We start from the raw sequence: 21,782 nt of genomic DNA, 5'->3' as shown, positions 1-21,782 counted from the left end.
TGTTGATTAACAGTATTTTGTATTAAATATCTTGGTGAGAAGAATTGCAGTTTTATGCTATTTTTTAACAGTACAACCAGGATCTCAAAAATTATAACACAGTTATTTTAACTAGTAGAAACAGGAAAACTTAAAAAAAAAATAGTCCTAAGAAGAACATAGTTGAGAAACAAAAGGCATTTGTGAACATATCATTCCAAGAAATATCCTTTTCAGTTTACAGTTCAGTAAGAACAATATGTCTGTCATTTCATAATGGCTAATTAACATCAGTAATTATGTTTGTAATATCTACTAGTCTGCCAGTCTTAATTTGTTAATTTTCCATTCATTTTAAAACCTAGAGCACAGCATATGTTCCGTCAAGCCATGCGTACACCCATCATTTGGTTCCATGTGGTTCCTGCTGCAAGAAAACAACAATATATAAAGCTGTCCCAAAGCGAAAAGAATGCTTACCATTCCAGCCGTTTTAGTCCTGATTCCCAGTATCAAGACAGTAAAGGTATCGACCACTCTGGACTTCACACTTTACAAAAAATACCCCAAGCGAGCAATCAAGCTGATGCGTTGGACTCTTACTCACAACTACCTCATAATGTGAATTCAGGAAAACCACCTTTGGGTCTGTCATCAACACCACAGAAAGTTCATACGGCTTTGAACTCTGGCTATAACACCAAAAGGATAGGGAAGCGTCTTAAAATACAGTTAAGGAAAGGTAAGTTAATTGTTTCTTTATTTACATTTATGGGACGGATACACGTATATATTGACGGAGATAACCTTAGGACCTAGAATTTTCCAATAGAGGAAAATTGAGAATGGTCAGTTTTCTCACTATCCTAAACAAGAGAACAAGAAAGGAAGATTTCCTTTCAGCCTGGGAAGGGCAGAAGAAATAGGCAGTGAGTTAAGAGGAGATATAAGAAGTGGTTGCAACAGCCACTGACTAGTGGTAATTAGCTATTTAGTGGTTTCTACCTTGGCATATTAATAATGATTACTTACCAGCTGTACTGGGTTGACTGACTGGAACATTTCAGCCAAGTTCAAGTGCCATTTCATACATTAACAAGATTTCTTTTGCATAGCTGTCACAAGGGCTTTTATTATGCTTTAATTATGATCTAATTAAAGATCATTATATTCTCTCTCTCTCTCTCTCTTTTTTTTTTTTTGCAAACTATTCTTTTTTCTTGTGAGCAACCAGGTTGCTCTTTTCTAGTTCCTCAATGTTAAGCTCAACAAATTTGAATGATAGAGTTGAGTTGGGGTGTGTGTGTGTGTGTGTGTGTGTGTGCGCATGCACACAAACACATACATACATACATACATACATACATACATACATACATACATACATACATACATATTGCTATTGATTGTGTACAAAATTACTTAAGGTGACCAGTTTAAGATGATATCCTTGTGGTTGGAGAAAACATTATTCCTAACTGAATGAATAATCCTGTGGTTACAATTATAAATTTAGTCACTATGGAGATTTACCAGTTTTTCAACTGTAACAGATAAAGGGAAAGTCAATTAAAACACTGCAGAGACATTGTGCAAGCTTCTGATTTTCAATAATTGAAATCCCAATCTTGTAATTTATATAATTGCAAAAGAAATTTAAATTTAGTAATGGACTAAACACATTTTACATCTCTTGAGAATACACGACTGTATACAAATAGATGTGGAGCAGCGTAGGACTTCATTATCGTATTACATTAAATGAGGCCAGTCTTTGAAGACTGCAAGTCAATTTGGAATAAGTTATTGAACTATTCTAACTAGGGCCAGTCCTAATAAAAACATGCCAGATTTGAAGAAACCAATTTCTGGATATTGTTCTAATAGCTGATAGATATATTTCACTATCTTTTGTGACATATATGATTTGATATGTATTAATGTTTATATCTACCATATATTATGATACCAACAAAGATCTTTTTTTCTGGTGCTTGCTTTCTGAGTTAGGTGGGTGGAACAATGGAAAAGTGTTTGCAAACTAAATGTCATCTCCAGAGATACTCAATACTTGCCTTTGTAAATTTTTAGATCCATTCAGTTATATTTGTTTCTTTATTACATTGTCACAAAGTTTTGTTATAAGAGCCTGAAAATAACATTCATGCTTAATTCTGATTCCAGTCAATTTAATTTTACTAAACTTTAATTCACACAGTCTGTACAGAATCAATTACATGCAACCTTTAAATTAAAGAGCTGTAATGCCAATTCATATATTCCATTTAGCTCTGCTGAAGATTCCCCTAATGCAAGTTTCTTTAAATTCTGTGTCTGGTACTGCAATTGAAAGAACTGCTCATTCGTCAATTCATTCATTCAATTGAAACAAACAATGTGTTAAAAAGTTATGATATTTATGTACCCTGTTTTTCCCCAAAATAAGACATCCCCTGATAATAAGCCCAATCGGGCTTTTGAGTGCATGGCAATAAGGCCAAGAGCTTATTTCAAGGTTCAAAAAAATATAAGACAGGGTCTTATTTTCGGGAAAACACGGTAGTTACTTACCCAGCATATCTAAATTATATTAAAGTAACCAAAATATATTTACGATCCCCATGTCACAACTTTTAAGCACTCCTGATATTGAGCAACACTGTATGCTTCTGGGCAGTTGCAATTATTTTAAACAAAATCCATAGAACATACAGCCTATGGGATGCTTGCAACCCTACCAAGCAGCTTTGTGTGGCCTACTGGTATTTTTTTTTTTAAATCAATACATTCATCAGCACTGCCCTGAAAGCTGTCTTGCTGATTGTCTCCAGTGCTTCCAGCTGTTGCTGCTTCGTAGCCATTAAACAGTTGATTGGTGTCCCAGATATTTCTTTGCAGCGGACAGGGATTTTTCATTGATCAATCGGCCATTTCTCTCTTATATGTTGTGCAGGCCTGATTTAGAACATAACTGCAGTGTTGTATATTATACAACATAGCAGTCAGAATGTATGCAAGTAAATGCATTCACTCTTTATAGAAACTGGTCCCCTTCCAAGAGAGCTAAAGTTCATTCCTGGTAGAAATAATGCCCTGTACCATAATTCTCATTTGATTGTACTATAGGAAAACCTACATGTGATACCACAAATGAAGACTACCCTTGCTTAAAATAGCCCAAAGTGAACAGTTGATCATCTTTGATTTTAATAAAGGATATCATAATACCACAGATGTTAAGGAAGCCTAACCTGCTATTTAACTAGTAGCAGTTACTTTACTATCATTAGGTTAAAGTTTCCTTGTTTTTGTATGAATCTATTTTTATGTGGAGGGAGGAGGGAGGGAGGAGGGAGGGGGGAGAGAGAGATGTCATCTTTTTGAAATTATTTTCATATTAAACCATTCAGTTTCGAATTGTGATATAAATGGAGAAGTATACTTATTATACTGTAAAAGAGTCCTCGTTAAAGCTCTATTTTTGCAAGCTGTAGAAGCTGTATTGTCTAAAATGACAAAATGGGATACTCTTGCAGTAATTGTGCTTACTTCCATTATAATTTCTTAATATTTATTGCCATTTTGGCATTTTCAAATAACCGGATCTTTCATAGAAATTAGTTATTTAATAAAGTTAGAAGAGAAGGTCAGTAATATGCTTCTGTCAATGGAGAATGTTTGTTGGCTTTTTCTAAATGAAAATTGATATCTATTTATCTTTTGTTAAAGGTCGGGGCTTGAACGTCTAGCATACAGATTTAGCAGTTATTGGTGATGTTCTAATATGACTGGGATTTTGCAGTTCTGTCAATCTTAGTAGCTCATATAATCTAAGGTCAATTCTTGCAGACACTTCCACGAGTGCAATGCTTTCCTTATATACTACAGTGTTGAACCCAAACATCTTAAAACATCACACATGAAGTGGATTGAGACTGATGTTAAAATGCATCCGTGTCAATCATTTTGAGTGGCATTGTGAACACTGAATGTAACATAAAGCACAGTATGAAAGAGAGAAAGATGTGGGGGATGGAGAAACATGGTGGACAATGCAATGGAAGCAAAAAGTGTACTTTTGGCCACATTTGGTTCTTCAAAATTGCTAGAGTTTTTGGAAATGTACTTATATATTATTTATTTCATTCTTTACATTGATTATAACCAACCACTCCAGAAAATTCACTACTTGTTAGTGAACAAGTAGACATAATCGTATGTCTGATGTTTGCATATTTAAAACTTTGTATACTCTGCCAGAGAACTTTTGAGAATTACTTTCACATCTAAGACCCATAAAGGATTATATGTATTACTCTTATTCCTTTTCCCATCAAGCATGTGGCATTTTAAAAACTGCAGTGCTAGGCTTAGTGGTAAAAATAAGTAGCTATAATGCTGTAGTATTTAAGCAGGGTCAAAATAGTCCATCTTTCCAGTTAAAGGACCATTTCTGATTGCATTTGTAGAGGACATATCCTTTGATAGGCATTGTACAGAATGGCTCATATTCTCTCAACAATTCCAGCAAATACTTGTGTAATTATTTTGATTGCACATGCAGCTGCAGAACTTTCATTTTCAGATGACCAGTTCAAGTTTCTAACTGGTCATTTTCAGACACAATTATTGTGATTGCCTACATGCAATTCCAAAATGTGGATCACCAGTATAAAAGGATTTGAAAAGCACAGCATCTTAGTAGTTTTGCAAAGGGTGTAATTAAACAAAACATTTACTTAGCCTTGATCCATGTGATATTGCAAAACTTCCCTGAATAATGGTTTACATATAATGGACTTCTAATGAAACACAGTAAACAATGTCATTTGTGTTTGATGAACAATTCACTAAAATCAGAGTGGGATTGCACCTTATTGGGAAAAACAGCAAGGAACAAGTAGGCCTGTAATCAGCTTGCCATCATTGCTCTATTTTTGTGTGGCATTCCTATAGTTTTTTCTTTTTGTTTCAAATCTCATGGGGCATTTATTTCACAATTGAAAAACTGCAAGCCTGTGTATGATAACAGAGAAATTAGATCCTTAATTTTTCTATATGGTCCCTATTGTAACACAAAACATAATCTGAATGATTAAATACAGACAGCAGATCTCTCCCAAAGTTGTTGCAAATCATAATTTTAAAAAGTACAGAAAGGGGAAAATATGAATACATGATTGAAGTGCATTGATATATTTAATTTCTATGGTAAGTCAATAAAATAAAATTTAGTTTTATTTATTTATTTAGTTTTAATACCCTGATTCAATCCATTACTTTGTGGAAGGCAATCTTGAGATTGTAACTCAAAGGCAACTGCAGTTCTTAAACAAGGATATAGATAAGCAACAAAGAAACACAGAAAACAGATGGCAGAAAAGGATCCAGTGGTCTCTTGAGTCTATCCTTTGAATTGTGTTTCATTGTTTTAGTTTTGTTTTCAATTTAGTTATTATTTTAATTATTTTTATGTAAAAAAATTGATCAGATAAACATATGTTTATCCCAACCATGTTTAAACTTAGTGATGATTGAGTAATTGGTTCCAAGTTTTCACTACTCTTTCTGTTAAGTAATACTTTCTAACATTACTTTTGAGCTTCCTGTCTGTCAGTTTGAGGAATGCCCCTGGGTTCTTGATTTTTGCTTAATATTGAAAATACTGTCTTCTAGAACCTTATTCACATACTTAATATATTTAAAGCAGTGGTGAAATCCAAATTTTTTTACTACCGGTTCTGTGGGCATGGCTTGGTGGGCGTGGCAGGGGAAGGATATTGCAAAATCTCCATTCCCACCCCACTCTGGGGCCAGCCAGAGATAGTATTTGCCGGTTCTCTGAACTACTCAAAATTTCCGCTACCGGTTCTCCGAACTTCTCAAAATTTCCATTACCGGTTGTCCAGAACCTGTCAGAGCCAGCTGGATTTCACTCTGATATAAAGGTTTCAATCATTGTAACTCCTTTCCTTTCTATCCTCCAAGCTGTACATACTCCAGTATCTCCTGATACATTTTGTCCTCAGACCATACACCATTTTTGTTGCCTATTACACAGCACTGTATATCCAAACACTGTAAACTAACAGAAACTTGCATCATAAATGGCTCATATTCCCTTATACACTCAAACAATCCCCAATTTTATTTGTGCTGCCTATGGATCCATTAGAACTTGAGTTGATTCTAATATGCTTGTTATTTTGCTTAAGCAGTACTACAAAATTTTGTCTTAGAATACTATTTTCTTCAAAGAAAAGCAATAGAAGATAATGTTGTCAATTGCTGTGTTACACTGAGTAAGTTACATTATTATTATTATTATTATAAAGATGATAGGTAGTGCTCGTTTAGTATGATAACTTTCGCATCTTGGTCATTAAATGAAATGGTTGCTAAATGCAATTGCAACTATGCTTATGATCTTATTTCAGCTTTCCTTCACTTTATACATGTGCAAGGTAACAATTATAGGACTGGTTGCAAAGTGACATTTTTATTACCATCACAACTGCAAAAGGTCACTAAACAAGGGAGTCACTAAATGAGGATTGTCTGTATTACTACTATTTTAAGCAAACTTTATTGTAAAAGAGGTGTTCATTATGAAAATTGATCCTAATAACAAATACGTTGCCCATTTCTAAATCTAGTATTGCTTTTTAAAAAAACATAATTTTATACTTTTTATAACAATAATAAAAGAGAATACAAAATACAAAAACTCATAAGGAAAAGTAAAAAAATAAAAGGTGTACAGAAAAAAAGAAAAGTAAAAGAGTAAGAAAAAAAAATATTTAAAGAAGTGACTTCCAATCTTCTTCAAAAGTATAAAAACCCCTAATTCATCACCTCCTATAATGTTACACCAATTATCTTCTTTTTCCATAATCCATCCCTTATCCATACACATCGTTTAACATTTTATTCTTAGGACTATGAAATAGTCCATAAAGGGACCCCAAATTTATATAAATATTTTTCATTTTAACAATGAAACAAACCAACTTTGTAATCCTTCATTTTTTTCATATTGAGCCATGATGGCACAGTGGTTAGAATGCAGTATTTCAGGCTACTTCTGCTGAATGCCATCTGCCAGCTATTCAGCAGTTTGATTCTTACCAGCTCAAGGTGGACTCATACTTCCATCCTTCAGAGGTCCGTAAAATGAGGACCTGGATTGTTGGGGTCAATATGCTGACTCTGTAAACTGCTTAGACAGGGCTATAAAGCACTGTCTAAGCAGTTAAATCTAAGTGCGATTGCCATTTTGTTTCTAACAATTTTAATCTTCAATTCATTTAGATGCTATTGTAGGATTTGATCTTCAATTTTTCTTTTTCCCATATGGAAGACTTCTTCAAGTCAACCAACTTCTTTTGTAAGTTCAGTAAAAAGTTCCTTTGGAGGTCAGTCTTTTGGTTTTTCATTTGTATTTCCACTTTAATTGTTTTCTCAGTCTTTTAATCCCCCCCCCCTTTTTTTTTAAATTTTCAAGCATTTCTGCAAACTCGTCTGTGTTCATCTTTGATACAATAGTACTTGTCGTAATGGAATGTCCTCCTATTCATTCTGGCATAACTTCTTTCATTAGTCTATTTTGCAAATAAATAGATTATTGTGGGATGCACGGACTATGTTCATACATATTACTTTTGCTCAAATATGAATGTTACTCATGAATATTAAACAAGGATGGTTTTAGAGTTAATCGTCTTCTGTGTATTCTTCCATATCTTGTCTTATTCCAACAATAATTTTTATAATGCATTATTATTGTCATCTAATGTGAGTGCATATTTTGCATACAAGCCGATTTAAAAATACTCTAAACAAGCAAATAAATTATAAATAAATAGAATTAGAATTAAACAAAATAATCACTTGTATTTCTCTCTGTCCAAAGGCAGATATTTTCCCTGAGTATTATCCATTGCTAAAGTACAAATGGTTTAAACTCTGGAATGTTCAGTTTGGTTTTAAATGCTTTCAATTCTGAACACATCTTTTTTTAAAGACTTACCTCATTAATAAATACACATATTTTGAGAGTTTTCATTCTGGGAATGCCTCAATATCTGTATGTTTATTAATCAAATCTTTAAAGTAGGGAACCTAATTAAAATTCCACTACTTGAATCCAGAATTATTTCTGTCCATAGCAAACCATAATGTTTGATTTAGATACTAAGAGGAAAAAAAATGCAAGAAACGGAAGATATTAACTAATCAATTCATGATTTAGGTGAAACCTCTGGGAGGTCTCAGCACACAAAGTAAGAATAAAATTAATTAAACCCAAAGCTGCAAAGAATATTCATTGTGGAAAAGTGTCGCTTTTTATTGTTCACAAGCACTTAAGTCAAAAGATGAAAACTTTGGAAGGACCTCAGCTGGTTCCACATGGGAGATTAAAGGAGATAATAGTCTCTTAATGACTGAATGCTGTACAAGGTTCCTTTCTGCTTATACCCAAGTGGAAAGAGAAAATAAAAGGCACTTTTTAAGTGAACAATTTGTTTTTCAAAATGTCTGCTGGGCATGTGGGCAGCAACATCAGTTAAACGCTAGGCATGTATGTCTGTAAATACATATATCCCTTCTCACCCTATGGGTGTTATGTGTCTTCCTCAGTCTTGGGTCCTATACCAGAGATCTCTTGGGGAGTTTCAGGGTTCTATGCAATTTTTTGTTGTTGTTCCTAACACTAAACTCTTTTGGACAGAGAACTCCAGTGTTCTTGGGATCTGTTGGAGCCACTTTCTCAATTTAGTAACCACCGCAATGAATGGTCCTATCACCAATGGGATCACTTTGCTCTTTGCTTTCAAACATCCTCTACAGTTCCGCCTTCAGGCCCTCGTCTAGTTTCTCATCTTCTTTTTTTTTTCCTGATGTTGCTATCACTAAGTTCTGCTACATCTATCACCACCACTGACTTCTAGTCCTTGTCTACTACACAGTGCCTGGTCAATTGGCCACTACTTGCCTATCCATCTGAACCTGGAAGTTCTACAGCAGGGTATCAAACTCATGACCTGTGGGCTGGATGCGTCATGCATGGACCACCCCACCCCCGGCTTGGCGAAGGGGGAAAAGTTGCGATACGTCATGTGATGACAACATGACACTGAGAGTTTGACATCTCTTTTCTACAGGATCTTAGTCCTGTTTTTCTCCACATTATTCTGTGGAATCTCCCATCTGGACTTGAGAGGGTCTAATCCATTCACTTGCAGATATTCCTATACACAATGCCAACTGCTTGGTTATACTAATCACATGATCCTCAATTTATGACCATTCTTTCAGGGGCTATTCCAAATGATGAACAGTGCGGAAAGAAAGGAGTTTTGACCCCTGCCCAAAGTTACAGCCATTGCAATGCCCCTATAGTCACATGATCAAAGTTCAGGAACTAGGTAATGTGCCCAACATTACGACTATAGGGGGCACTGAAACTCACCCCTTGCCTAGCCCACCGGGATGTGCAAAGCTTCTGCAGCCTTGGAAATCCTGCTCTGCTTCCTGTTACTTCTCCCTCCTTTTTCCTGGCCAGAAAGCTAGTGAACTTGATGTTTCTATTCTTCCCCCCCCAAAGTTTTTTATTTTTATTTCTCATAAAGCATATATAAATGTACAATCTCTTTAACCATTCTTATCACACATATTATCTTTTGGTTTCCATATTGGTTCATTCTTCATCCTAAAAGTTTAAAATACATTTGGAGTTGCTCTTCTACCATTCCATATCTCCCTTCTTCCACAACAACCATTCCTCTCCTTCTCCCCTCTTACCCTTCCCTTCCTTCTTCTATTCCTTTCAACTTTCTTCTTTCCTCCTCTCCTTTCCCTTCTCTATTTCCCCTTCCTTTCCCTCCCCTTCCTCTCTTTCTAATCCTCTCTCTTACTCTTATTTCCCCTCCTTTCTTCCTCTCTTTCTTCTCTCTCTTTCTTTTCCTCCCTTTCTTCTCTCTCCTTCCTACCTATCTCTCTACTCCACTCTCCCTTCCTTCTCCATTGTTGTGTCCATTTTCAATTCAATATTTTATCAAAATGGTATTCGAGCAACCCCGATCTTATATTTACCCACATTTTCCTTTCAATATCATTTCTATTTTGCTGGTTGCACATATATCATGTTTCTATTCTTCAGAAACATACATTCATTAACTTTCTATGCAGAAAGCCAGCATGCAAAGCTAGAGAAAGGAAACTTAGATTCCGGAGATTTGAGTTACTTTTCTCCATGCATAGAGGGGAAGGTTGGGATGGGTGAGAGAAAAGAAGCTTGGATTTTCAGGATCCAAACTTAATTTCTCCAGCCAATCATGGAGTTACTTTCCATGCTCCCTTTGGCACGGAACTCTTTTGGTCTGTTTGTTTAACAAACACAACTAAGACAGCCAGGATTGCAGTTACTGAGTGAAGTGATCATGTGGACATCTCGGTTAACAACTGCAATGATTTACAACCAAAACCTGCGACCAAAATTCTGGACCTAATTGTAATCATAAATCTAGGATTGCCTGTGTGTTTTTCCTGCTATACCCTGTCACTAGGATTGGCTGAGACCTCTCTGCATAGTTTGCACATTGGGTAGACTCCTGCTTCTAAAATCTTTTCTTCGGCTGTTATGTGCCTTCCTGCTGTTTTAGTTTTTTTTAATCCAGCCCTTTCTATCTACTGATATGTGCGTGCATGCACACAAATACACAACATTTAGAAATATCATATAGTACAGCCTTTCTTCTTGCTTTGATTAGACAGCTTCTGGTTTCTTCTGTATGCTCTCTATGTGTATGTTCTTTTGAGACACTGAGCAGGCTTGTTTTTTTTAAAATTAAATCAGGCTAAAACTAGACTTTCAGTGGGCTTGTGTAGGCAAAATTGGGGAGCAGAATTTTCTGATGTCTTTCAGAAGTCACTCTTCCTTGCAACTTTGCACAGGCCAGGAAAGAACAGTTGTCGACAGGTAGCCAAGCCTGCGCTCCTTCAGGTAGAGGAGGGAACATGAGTTTAGCCATTGAAACTAATGATCCCTTTTTGGCTCTGTGCAGTCCTTCTTTTGGGATACTGGAGGAAGCTGACTGGATTAAACAAACTGGAATGTGAAAGTAGGAAATCTTAATCAAACACAAACTTAGAATAGAATAGAATTTTATTGGCCAAGCGTGATCGGACACACAAGGAATTTGTCTTGGTGCGTATGCTCTCAGTATACATAAAAGAAAAGATACGTTCGTCAAGAATCATAAGGTACAACACTTAATGATAGTCACAGGGTACAAATAAGCAATCAGCAATCAAATCATATTAGGGTTATAGCCTATAACGTATAGCTATCTTAAGATTTTACACTATTATCTGCTTTTATAATGATGCCACGTCTATTTCAAAGCATGGAACTAAAATAGCAGTTTATAAAATGGCAGTTTATTAAATTCTGCGTAGAATGCCTATTCTCAGTAGGTTAGTGATTATGCAGCTCATAATTTAAATCCATTTCCATCTGGTTTCAGGTCTTGATACAGAATTGAAACAGCTTTTATTATCTTGGTTAATTATCTTTACTGGGAGATTGCTACTGTATTGATTCTCCTGGACTTCTTCCCAGTCTTTGAGGTTCCTTTCGACCAGGAAATATTACTAGAATGACTCCATACAGTAATGCTTAGAAGTTTGTGAACCTTTTTGAATTTTCAATATTTCTTCATAGATAGGATCTAAAATGTGACCTATTCCCTCTCCCAAGTACTAAGACTAGATCAAGAGAGAACCCAATTAAACAAACGAGGAATATTATACTTGTTCATTTATTTACAGTATTGAAAAAAAGCAAAAACATATTAAGCAGAGTTGATGAAACTGTCTGATATGGTTATCAGAGCTATATGCACATTCTGTGTTGCTGAAGAACCATATCAAACTGTATTTATTCAATATGATGAGCTGTAGAAAGAAAATATGGATGCTTTTAGGTAGCTTTATGTAAATCCAAACTTTCTGATAATGCAGAGGCACAGAATAAGCTGACAATACTTTTAAATAATTTCTATAGGTACTGAAGGCCTAGGATTTAGCATCACTTCAAGAGATGTTCCTATTGGTGGCTCAGCTCCAATTTATGTGAAAAATATCCTTCCAAGAGGCGCAGCTATTCAAGATGGAAGATTAAAGGCTGGAGACCGACTCATTGAGGTGATGAAATGTCACAATGCTATTGGGAATTTTATAAGTCCTTTTGGCAAGCATCTTACTTTTATATGAGTTATATAGCGATCCAATTAATTTTTTCCCCTCATCTCCTGTGCCAGGTTTCTAGAGTATTGTCTTCTGATTTTCATATTTTCAGGATAACAACTTTAATAAACAGGAATAACTTAGCTTGCTTTACAAAGAGCATTTGTCTCATTTTGTATATATATGGATGGGTGCATGGGCTTGATTCATAGAAAATAATTGGATATATTGACTGTTTTGGTAAAATGTCGCTGTATTTTTAATAGATTAACATAAGGAATAGTGCACTGCGGTGGAACAGTTTATGTGGGATAAGACACAAGGCTTTGTATCTCAGTTTAATTCTTATAAAAATATTTATAAAAGCTGGAGATATTGAATATTTTTTAAAGAAATATTCATTGCAACATTTTTTGGGAAAAATCATTCTTAGTTGCATAGAACAGCAGGAATTTGCCTGGTCTTAGAATTTGTATAGTATCTGATAAGCATTTTTTGTAATGACACAAATTATATGTCTTTCAGCCTGGATCAAACTCTCTTGAGCTGTAGTTTTGAACAGATATCCTGGAGAGATGGAATGATTTGACCTTTACAGTTCATTGATAGAAAAGACATAGATTAGCATAACAAGGGACAAATAGTGAATGATGGTGAATTTGAGGAACAAATTTTAGATATAAAGCATTATTATGTATGTGTGGTCAGGAGTTAGTTTTTTTAAAAAAATGAATATAGGTAATAATCATAGTCTGTCAAAATAGAAATGCAGATAGATCTGTTTATTTACTGTTTTAAGGGGGATCTAATACTGTAATATTATTGTCATGTTTATGATATGACATTACTATAAAGTATGGCAACTACTTTTAATGCAGGAGGGTACTAATTTAATGGATTCATTTCTTTTCTTAGCAGTAGGCACAAAGAAAGACATAGAAAACAAAGAGGGAAAATATAAGAATGTTTAGTCCAGTTCTTTATGTAATAGTTTCAAAAAGTATGGACCACTTTAGAGAAATGTGTCTTAAAATATTAAGAAATTGGAAGAGGTCTGTAGCAAATTCTTCCCACGAATAAATTGTATCACACTTTGGTTCCATCAGAACTATTTATGTTAAACATTGAAGTATATCTTGTTTTTTAAAAAAGAAACTAGACATTCCAATTATTCTATGCCTTTGTAGGCACTATTTACAGTTATACTGCAACAATAGGAAGAATTCTGTATTAGAATGAAGTAAAGTCCATATACCTTCTCTATGTCCAAATAATTTTATGGCCTAATTCCTTTATTCACTTTTGAAAAATATTTTCTCCATTAGCAGCACATATTTTAAAATAAAATACAATCCTTATAAAGCACCATTAAAATTATCTAATAGAAAGATTGAATATACATTCAGATGTTTTTTCTGATTCGACACAGAAATATAACAAGGCATTGGTCAGGCAAACCTCCCCGGAGAGAATATTTCTCAGTCTGGAAGCTTGTTTCTCATATTATCATAATTCACATACATTAATGTTGAAAGTATTAATGTACAAATAGATTGATGGGAAAGCAGTTCATAGCTTAAAAGTTTTTAAAGTACATCATAAGTTTATATTGTTTTCAAAAATGGATCTTGATCCACTTCTTTTTTAAGTAACTAGCTTGTCCCTTAATTAACTGATTGACTTATATGCCTACCCCTTTTGTAAAACACAAGTCTGCACTGTTCATAACGACTTAAAAAAACAAATAAGAAAAACGACAAACTAATTGGGTGCCTTATCCATCATCTTGAATCCATAAATCTATACAGTCCTAGGCTCCAAACCAGGGGCGAAATGTTCCTGGTTCAGACCGATTCAGCTGAACCGGTAGTGATGGCGGCCAGTGGTTCAGAGAACCGGCACCAATGGCTGCGCGAGGCTCTGCCCACCCGCCTGGTTGTCGTTACTTCCTGGTTTTTAACCAAGAAGTAACCTGTTTTTTTATTCTCTGCTCATGCTCAGAAGGATTTGTGCATGCGCAGAGAGTCTACACGTGCACATGACACACACACGTGATGCACGCATATGTGCACGGCTCGTGCACTTCCGAACCAGTTGGGAAGGTAAGTAGATTTCACCCCTGCTCCAAACATACACTGTCCCAGTATTTAGGAACAAATACTTAACTGAAAAACTATTCTTAATAGTTTTCTGTAAAGAGAAAAGGTTTGGGGCAGGGGGCTGCTTTATCCTGCTGTAAGGATGTTCCTCAGAGCAGACACTACTATGAAAACTATTTTAAGTTCCGGCGGTGACGTAGGGCTGTGGCGGCACAGGAGAGAAGCGCTCTCTTTCTGTTGCCGGTTTTCTGAGCTTTTGGTGCCTTTTTTGGCGAAGACCGATCCTGGAGAGATTGGGAATAAAGAGGGGAAACTTCGGGGGAGGCGAGGAGAGGTGCGATCTCCCGCTGTACCGAGAAGATCTCTCAATCCAGGCTCGGGAAGAAGCTAGTTGGCGCGGCGAGTGCAGCTGGCCCGGAGGCCCGACGAGCCGATAGAGACCATCGGGAGCGGAGGAGTGAGTACAGTGCAAGATTGCTGAGGGTGAGCAGAAAGCGAGGATCGTTATTTTGGAGTTATTGGGCGCAAAATTGAGGAGGAAATATTTTTCCGGAGGAGCAGCACGGAAAGAGAAGATCTCAGAGCATAACGGGGTGGCAACTGAAGAGGCGAGCAGAAAGGAAGAGGACGGGACGTAAATAAACGGAGAAAGACTCTAAAATAGCGAAAATGAAGGTGAGGAGAAGTGGATTTAAAGTGAAGAGATTTAAAGAAAAACAAACATTCTTCTTTGTATCCTCCCTTTTTTCTTGGCTGCTCTAACGGAAGGAGAGAGGTAGTTTGGCAAAGAAAAAACTGCGGACTGTGACTGTGCAGATTGGAGATCGCCATATTGAAATAGGGAAAGATTCCAGCGAAAAAAAAAGAAACGAGTTGCACCTCTTCTTTGTTGAATATATGACGAAAAAGACTCTTAGAAGTCATAGAAAACTGAAAATATTTTACTCCTATACAAGCCTCTTTTCTTTAAACATAAATAATTGCTATTGCTATTGCTATTTATTGGAATTGATTAAGAATTGATTAAGAACTATAGTGATACTTGTTGTTTATTAATAAATAAATTAGTATAGAATAAATTAGGATTTATAATAACTGTACAGCTACAGAAGTAAGTAGTGGGAAGTAATTGATTTTGTAACAGTGTATATATACATACAAAAACATATTCGTGATTTTATGTAATTTAAGCAATATAATTATTAATTATTATTTATTGAACTAAACACTAGGCAGTAAGAATTGATTAATTGAATAAGTCTGTGACTATCTAATTTATATATATATATATATTTATATTTATTTATATCTATATTTATACTAATTACTTAGATTAACTTATATTAATATCTATACTGTAATATCTATATTATATTTAAATTTATATTTTTATTGCATTTCTTAAGAAGTATTTTAGAAGAGATAATTAATCAGTTAAAGGAATCTTACTTAAAGAAAATAGATAAAGTGAATGAGAGATTAGTGAATTGAATCTTTATAAGGGAAAAGGAAAGGGAAAGAAAGAAATTACACAAAAGTTGGATGGTGATTTGGGAGAAAGTTGATAAAATACTGGTGGAACAATATAGAATTCTGAAAGAGATGACGAGTACTACTACGACAACGTTGAAGACAGCCAAGAAAACGACATCAATTTTAGCTGGACCATTGGCCTCACCAGTATCACAGAAAACTCTGGAGGGAATGTTTGCATCAGAGAAACAATCCAGTACACCCAGTTTGCCAACAATGCAAGCTACTTTAATGACAATCCAAGAAACAATGGTTAAAATGCAAGAATGCATGACCAGAAACCATGAACAATCTAGAAAAGATATGGATGAGGTAAAGAGAGAAGTTAAGAACGACATTCAAAAGATTGATGAAAAAATGGACCTGATCCAAGAAATTATTCAAAGAAATGATCAAAAGATAAAAGAAATAGAACAAAAAACTGAATTGACAGAAGAAAAGTTGGAAGCTTTGGACACAAAAATGACGGGACTAAATAAAGAGCTCGAGAACACAGTAGCCCATGGAAAATGGAAAAGGTGGCATTCTTTCTGCGTTTCCAAAATGTAGCTGAAGAAAGAGAAGAAGATTTGACGATGATAATGGCGGAGATGATAGCGGAGGCTTTCCAAAGAGAAAGGGAAGAAATAATAAATGAATTAGATGAAGTGTACCGGGTTCACACAAACTACGCCCGACAACACAAACTTCCTCGGGAGGTACACATAAGATTTGTTAGAAGAAAGGTGAGGGATATCGTGTACAAAATAACAAGGGATGAACCCATGCTTTATAAGAACAAAGAAATAATAACTCTGAAACAAATTCCTAAACGAATAAGAGACTTGCGAAAAATTACTGGTTCCTGGCCACATTGCTAAATAGGAGATATATACCCTTCAGATGGACGACACCCGAAGGAATGTTGGTAACATGGCAGGGAAGGAAAATAAAGGTGGATTCGCAGAGTAAAGCAAGGGAACTATACGATCAAATGACGAGCAGTGAGATAACAAATGACAGCAAAGAGGAAGGAGGAAGAAATATCAAAGGAAAACAGAGACAGGAACATGAAAGAACCCCACCACAGGGAGGAAAAGAAGAGGAAGGAGAGACTCAGGAGGAAGGAGGAGTACAAACAAGAGGGGGGGGGAAAGGAATTAGAAGAAACAAAGAAGAAACAACAGGAAAGTCAGTAAGATATGGAAAGAACCCTAAGAATTCTATCAGTAAATGTAAATGGTCTCAACTCACCATCTAAATGACACCAAATTTTCAAAAAGATTCTAAAACAAAAATCTGATATAGTATGCCTCCAGGAGGTATACATAAGAAAACAAGATATAAATTATGTACAATACAAGAAATTAGGAATAGCATATTCATCGTTGGCAGAAGAGAAAAAAAGAGGAGTAGTGGTATATATCAAGGAAGGGATAGATAGTAAAATAAGATATATAGATACTGAAGGCAGAATTGTGATGATAGAGTTAAAATTTGACTTCAAAAATATATTATTGGTTGTAATATATGCACCAAACAGTAAACAATTAGAATTCTATAAAAAAGTGCATGAGAAAATTATAGAACAAAAAATGGAAAATATATGTATGATTGGAGATTTAAATGCCATTTCGGACGTAAGAAAAGATTATAAATGTGACCAGCAAAATAAAAATAAGAAAAACATATTACCCAGAACCTTTATAGATATGGTCGAAGAGCTAAATATGATAGATAGTTGGAGGTTTTATAATCCCGAAACCAAAAACTTTACATATTATTCGAATCCACACAAGTCCTGGTCCAAGTTAGACATGGCATGGGTATCTGGCATGTTAATGAGACAGATAGAAACCATAGAAATTCTATCAAATGATTGGGCCGACCACAACCCATTAATGATGACGTGGAAGGGGCACCAGAGAAAGAAAAAATAGATGGATAATGAACTCACAGGTGATAAAAGAGAAAGAATATAAGAAGTATATGGAAAAAGAATTAGAACTGTTCTATAAGGAAAATACAAAACAACACACCTCCCTACAAAACTTATGGGACACTATTAAGGCGTATGTAAGAGGCCTTACAATAGTGTATAACGCAAAAAGGAGAAAAGAGAGAGAAAAAGAATATAATAAAGTGCGAGATGAAATTCAAAAATGGGAACATAAATTGCAAGGAAAACCAGGGGACGAAGAAATAAGGGTGAAGTGGATAGCGGCAAAACATAAGCTTAATATATTAGAACAAGGGAAATACGCACTGAATTTGAAATATATAAGGCAGAACCATTTTGAACATGCAAACAAACCAGGGAGGTGGTTGGCGTATAGGCTAAGGAAGGAAAGGGAAAAAAGAACAATTCAGAAACTACAAGATAATGAGGGGAAGATTCAACAAAACATAGAGAAGAAAAAGGAAATAACACTACAATATTATCAAAAGCTTTGTGAGAAGGACATAGTAACAACAGAGGAAATTGAACAGTATCTCAAAGGAGAGGGAGTACAAATATTAACAGAGGAGGAAAAGGAATTATTAAATAGGGAGATTACGATAGGCGAACTAAAAGAAGCATTGAAGAGACAGAAAAATAACAAAACTCCGGGGACCGATGATTTACCAACAGAGTTTTACAAAACATTTGGAGAATTATTAAATGGAATATTATTAGAAGTATATAATGAAGCCCTGTTGGAGGCAAAACTACCAAACACATGGAAGGAAGCGTATATCTCCCTAATACTAAAAGAAGGGGCAGATGCCACGTTAATAAAAAAATCACAGGCCGATTTCTTTGTTGAATACCAATTATAAGATTTTTATGAATATAATCGCTAATAGAATGAAAAAAATATTACATAATAAAATACATCAGGATCAAAACGGTTTCTTGCCCACAAGACAAATAAGAAGTAATTTAAGGATGGTAATGGATGTTTTAGAGTATTATGAAGTGCATTCAGAGAGACAGGTGGCCCTGATCTTTCTGGATGCACAAAAAGTGTTTGACCAAGTAAACTGGCAATTTATGAAAAAACAAATTAAAAGTATGAATTTCGGTGATAAATTTACGAAAATGATATCAGCAATATACCAGGACCAAAAAGCATGTATATTGGTAAATGGTGATCCAACAAGATTTTTTGGAATAAATAAAGGAGTAAGGCAGGGATGTCCGCTGTCCCCTTTGCTTTTCATTTTAACGCTAGAAAACCTGTTAATTAGAATTAGGGCAAATAAAGAAATACAAGGACTAAAGATTAAGAGAGAGGAGTACAAGGTCCAAGCTTTTGCAGACGACCTTGTCTTCTTCATAGAAGACCCAATAGAAACAACCCCCAAGTTAATAAAAGAAATTGAAAAATTTGGAAAAGTAGCAGGCCTAAAAATCAACAAAGAAAAAACAAATATGATAATAAAAAATATGAAAACAAAACAAGTAGAGCAATTAGTAAATGACACACAATTACAGGCAGTTAAAAAAGTGAAATATCTAGGGATTCATTTGACGGCTAGGACAGCAACAATAAAACAGGACAATTATGAACCCTTAGTTCAGAAAATCAAAGAAGACTTAGATAAATGGGGGAAACTAAGGTTGTCTTTGCTGGGGAGAATAGCAGTGATAAAATCAAATATACTTCCAAGGCTCCTTTATTTATTCCAAACGATTCCAGTAAAATTGGATAAGAAATTTTTTGACAATTTGGATAAAATAACTACAAAATTTGTGTGGGAGGGGAAAAATCGAGAATAAAATTAAACATATTACGAGATGACAAAATTACAGGTGGTTTCGGTTTCCCGGCATGGCAAAAATATTATAAGGCTGCCAGTTTACTATGGATCAAGGAATGGATAACTTTGGATAATCAAAGACTGCTAAATCTGGAAGGACATGACCTAATGAAGGGATGGCATGCCTTTATTTGGAATTCTGGAAACAAGACATACAAACATTTCAACAATCATACCATTAGGAAATCTTTAATTAATACATGGCAACAAATTCAACGTAAACATTACATGAAAGTCCCCGGTTGGTTGTCGACAATAGAAGCAATCACCCACCCCAATATATTATCAAAACAAAAAATATTACGATACAGAGAAATATTAGATATACAGGGTAAATTAAAAACCAGGGAAGAATTAAAAGAACAAGGAATAGTAATAGATTGGTGGCCCTACTCACAAATAAAAACAAGATACAGGAAAGATCAGGAGGAGGGGGGAATAGATTTGAAACAAAACAGACTGGATAAATTATTAGAATCTAAAGAAGGGAAATTAATTTCGAAAATTTATAAGTATTTACTTGAATATGATTTGGCAGAAGAATTAGTTAAAGGGCAGATGATAGCGTGCGCCAAAAACATCGGGCACAGTATACAGCTAGAAAATTGGGAAAGAGTGTGGGAAACTACAGCATGACAAAATCGGTAGCCTACAAAGAAAATCATTATAAGATGTGGTATTGGTGGCATCTGGCCCCGGCAAGATTAGCGAAAATGTACCCAAACGTAAATCCGACTTGTTGGAAGTGCACAAAAACACAGGGAACTTTTTACCATGCTTGGTGGCTTTGCCCAGTAATTAAGAAATATTGGAACAAGGTAAGGATATGGATAAGAGAAATAACAGATTACGAAATTGAATTAGAAGCTGAGATTTTCCTATTAGGCATGATTAAAAAGAACATCCGAAATGACATAAAATATCTAATACTTCATATAATCACGGCGGCAAGATTAGTGCTAGGACAATTTTGGAAAAGTGATCGATTGCCAACTGACCAGGAACTAATACAAAAAATATATGCATGCGCAGAAATGGATAAATTAACTTTAGAGTTAAAGGATAAGGAGGACTCTAAATATTATGCAATATGGAATAGATGGTACCAATGGATAAACCAGAGGAAAGGAAATGGCTAGAGATGAATCTAGAAGAAATTGATACAACAAAAAACAGCAGTCAGAGGGATAGAATATGAAATATTTTACTGTATGTTTGTATATATGTACATATAATACACATAATATAAGTATATAAAATAATGGAAATCAGTCAATAGGTGAAGTTTATACACTGTATATGTAAATTTGTTTCTTGATTGAGAGAAACTTGTATGTTTTAAATGTTTTTTTAATAATAAAGTTTTGTTTAAAAAAAAAAAGAAAAAAAGAAAACTATTTTAAATTAATGATCTTTGTATAACCCTTCCTTTCGGGGTCTCCTAAACTATACTAGTAAAAAATGTGGCATACTTAGAATCCTGAGAGCTAAAAGGTTCCAGGTTAAAGTATCTCAGTTTAAATTGTGCTTTTATTGCTATTCTGAGCTCTACATATTCATTGCCTATGAGATCAGTCCCCCTGAACTGGAACTAACTAAATCTGTCAAGCTTTGCATGATCCTCTGCAACGAAACAAGAAACAGAAAGATTTGCATGTGGAAGTTTTTGAAAATTCTGTTTATGATTTTGCTTTCCAAGTGAAAGTATAGTACAGTGTACAAAGGCATCTGGATTGTTCTTTGGGCATGCTGGTTTTGGAATAATGCAAGTATTTTATGATGATTGATAAAGAGCCAGCTTCCAGTTTATAATGAAATTCAATAGCTTTTTTTGCTCATGCACTTAATTTCAGTGAAATTTACTTAAGTACGGTTTAAATTCTCAGGCAATTTAGCAGTATTGCAACATATGAGTGCATTATTTATGCTAATGGAATTCCCTGTTCCATGATAGAAGATGATGGTATGTTAACATTTTCCCAGTTTCTATAAGGAGGTTTGTATATAGCAGTGACTATCATAGTTGAATTAATGCATTTTCTTTTCTCTGGAGGTTAGCTCTTACTTGATTACATGACTTGGTTTTAAATGTATGTGGTCTGGATTTACAGTATTAGTAAATTTTCAACAATAGCAATG

At 34.9% G+C, this 21,782-nt stretch overlaps 1 protein-coding gene across 18 annotated transcripts in view; it reads left to right on the top strand.

Annotated features, from left to right (window-relative positions):
- The window catches only part of PARD3 (par-3 family cell polarity regulator), a 650,052-nt gene that overhangs the window by 402,106 nt on the left and 226,164 nt on the right, over positions 1–21,782 (top strand). For all 18 annotated transcript variants that reach the window (XM_087893015.1, XM_087893013.1, XM_087893011.1 and 15 more), the window contains 2 exons: positions 345–721; positions 12,047–12,186. In XM_087893015.1, the coding sequence (XP_087749141.1) occupies positions 345–721; positions 12,047–12,186 (517 nt within the window). The remainder of the gene's footprint in view (positions 1–344; positions 722–12,046; positions 12,187–21,782) is intronic.

This window comes from Pantherophis guttatus, chromosome 4, assembly GCF_059756535.1.
Source record: "Pantherophis guttatus breed Tessera chromosome 4, ASM5975653v1, whole genome shotgun sequence".
NCBI classification, from domain to species: domain Eukaryota; kingdom Metazoa; phylum Chordata; class Lepidosauria; order Squamata; family Colubridae; genus Pantherophis; species Pantherophis guttatus.
Note: the sequence above shows the minus strand (reverse complement) of the source record. Positions and strands in the feature narration are given on the sequence as shown.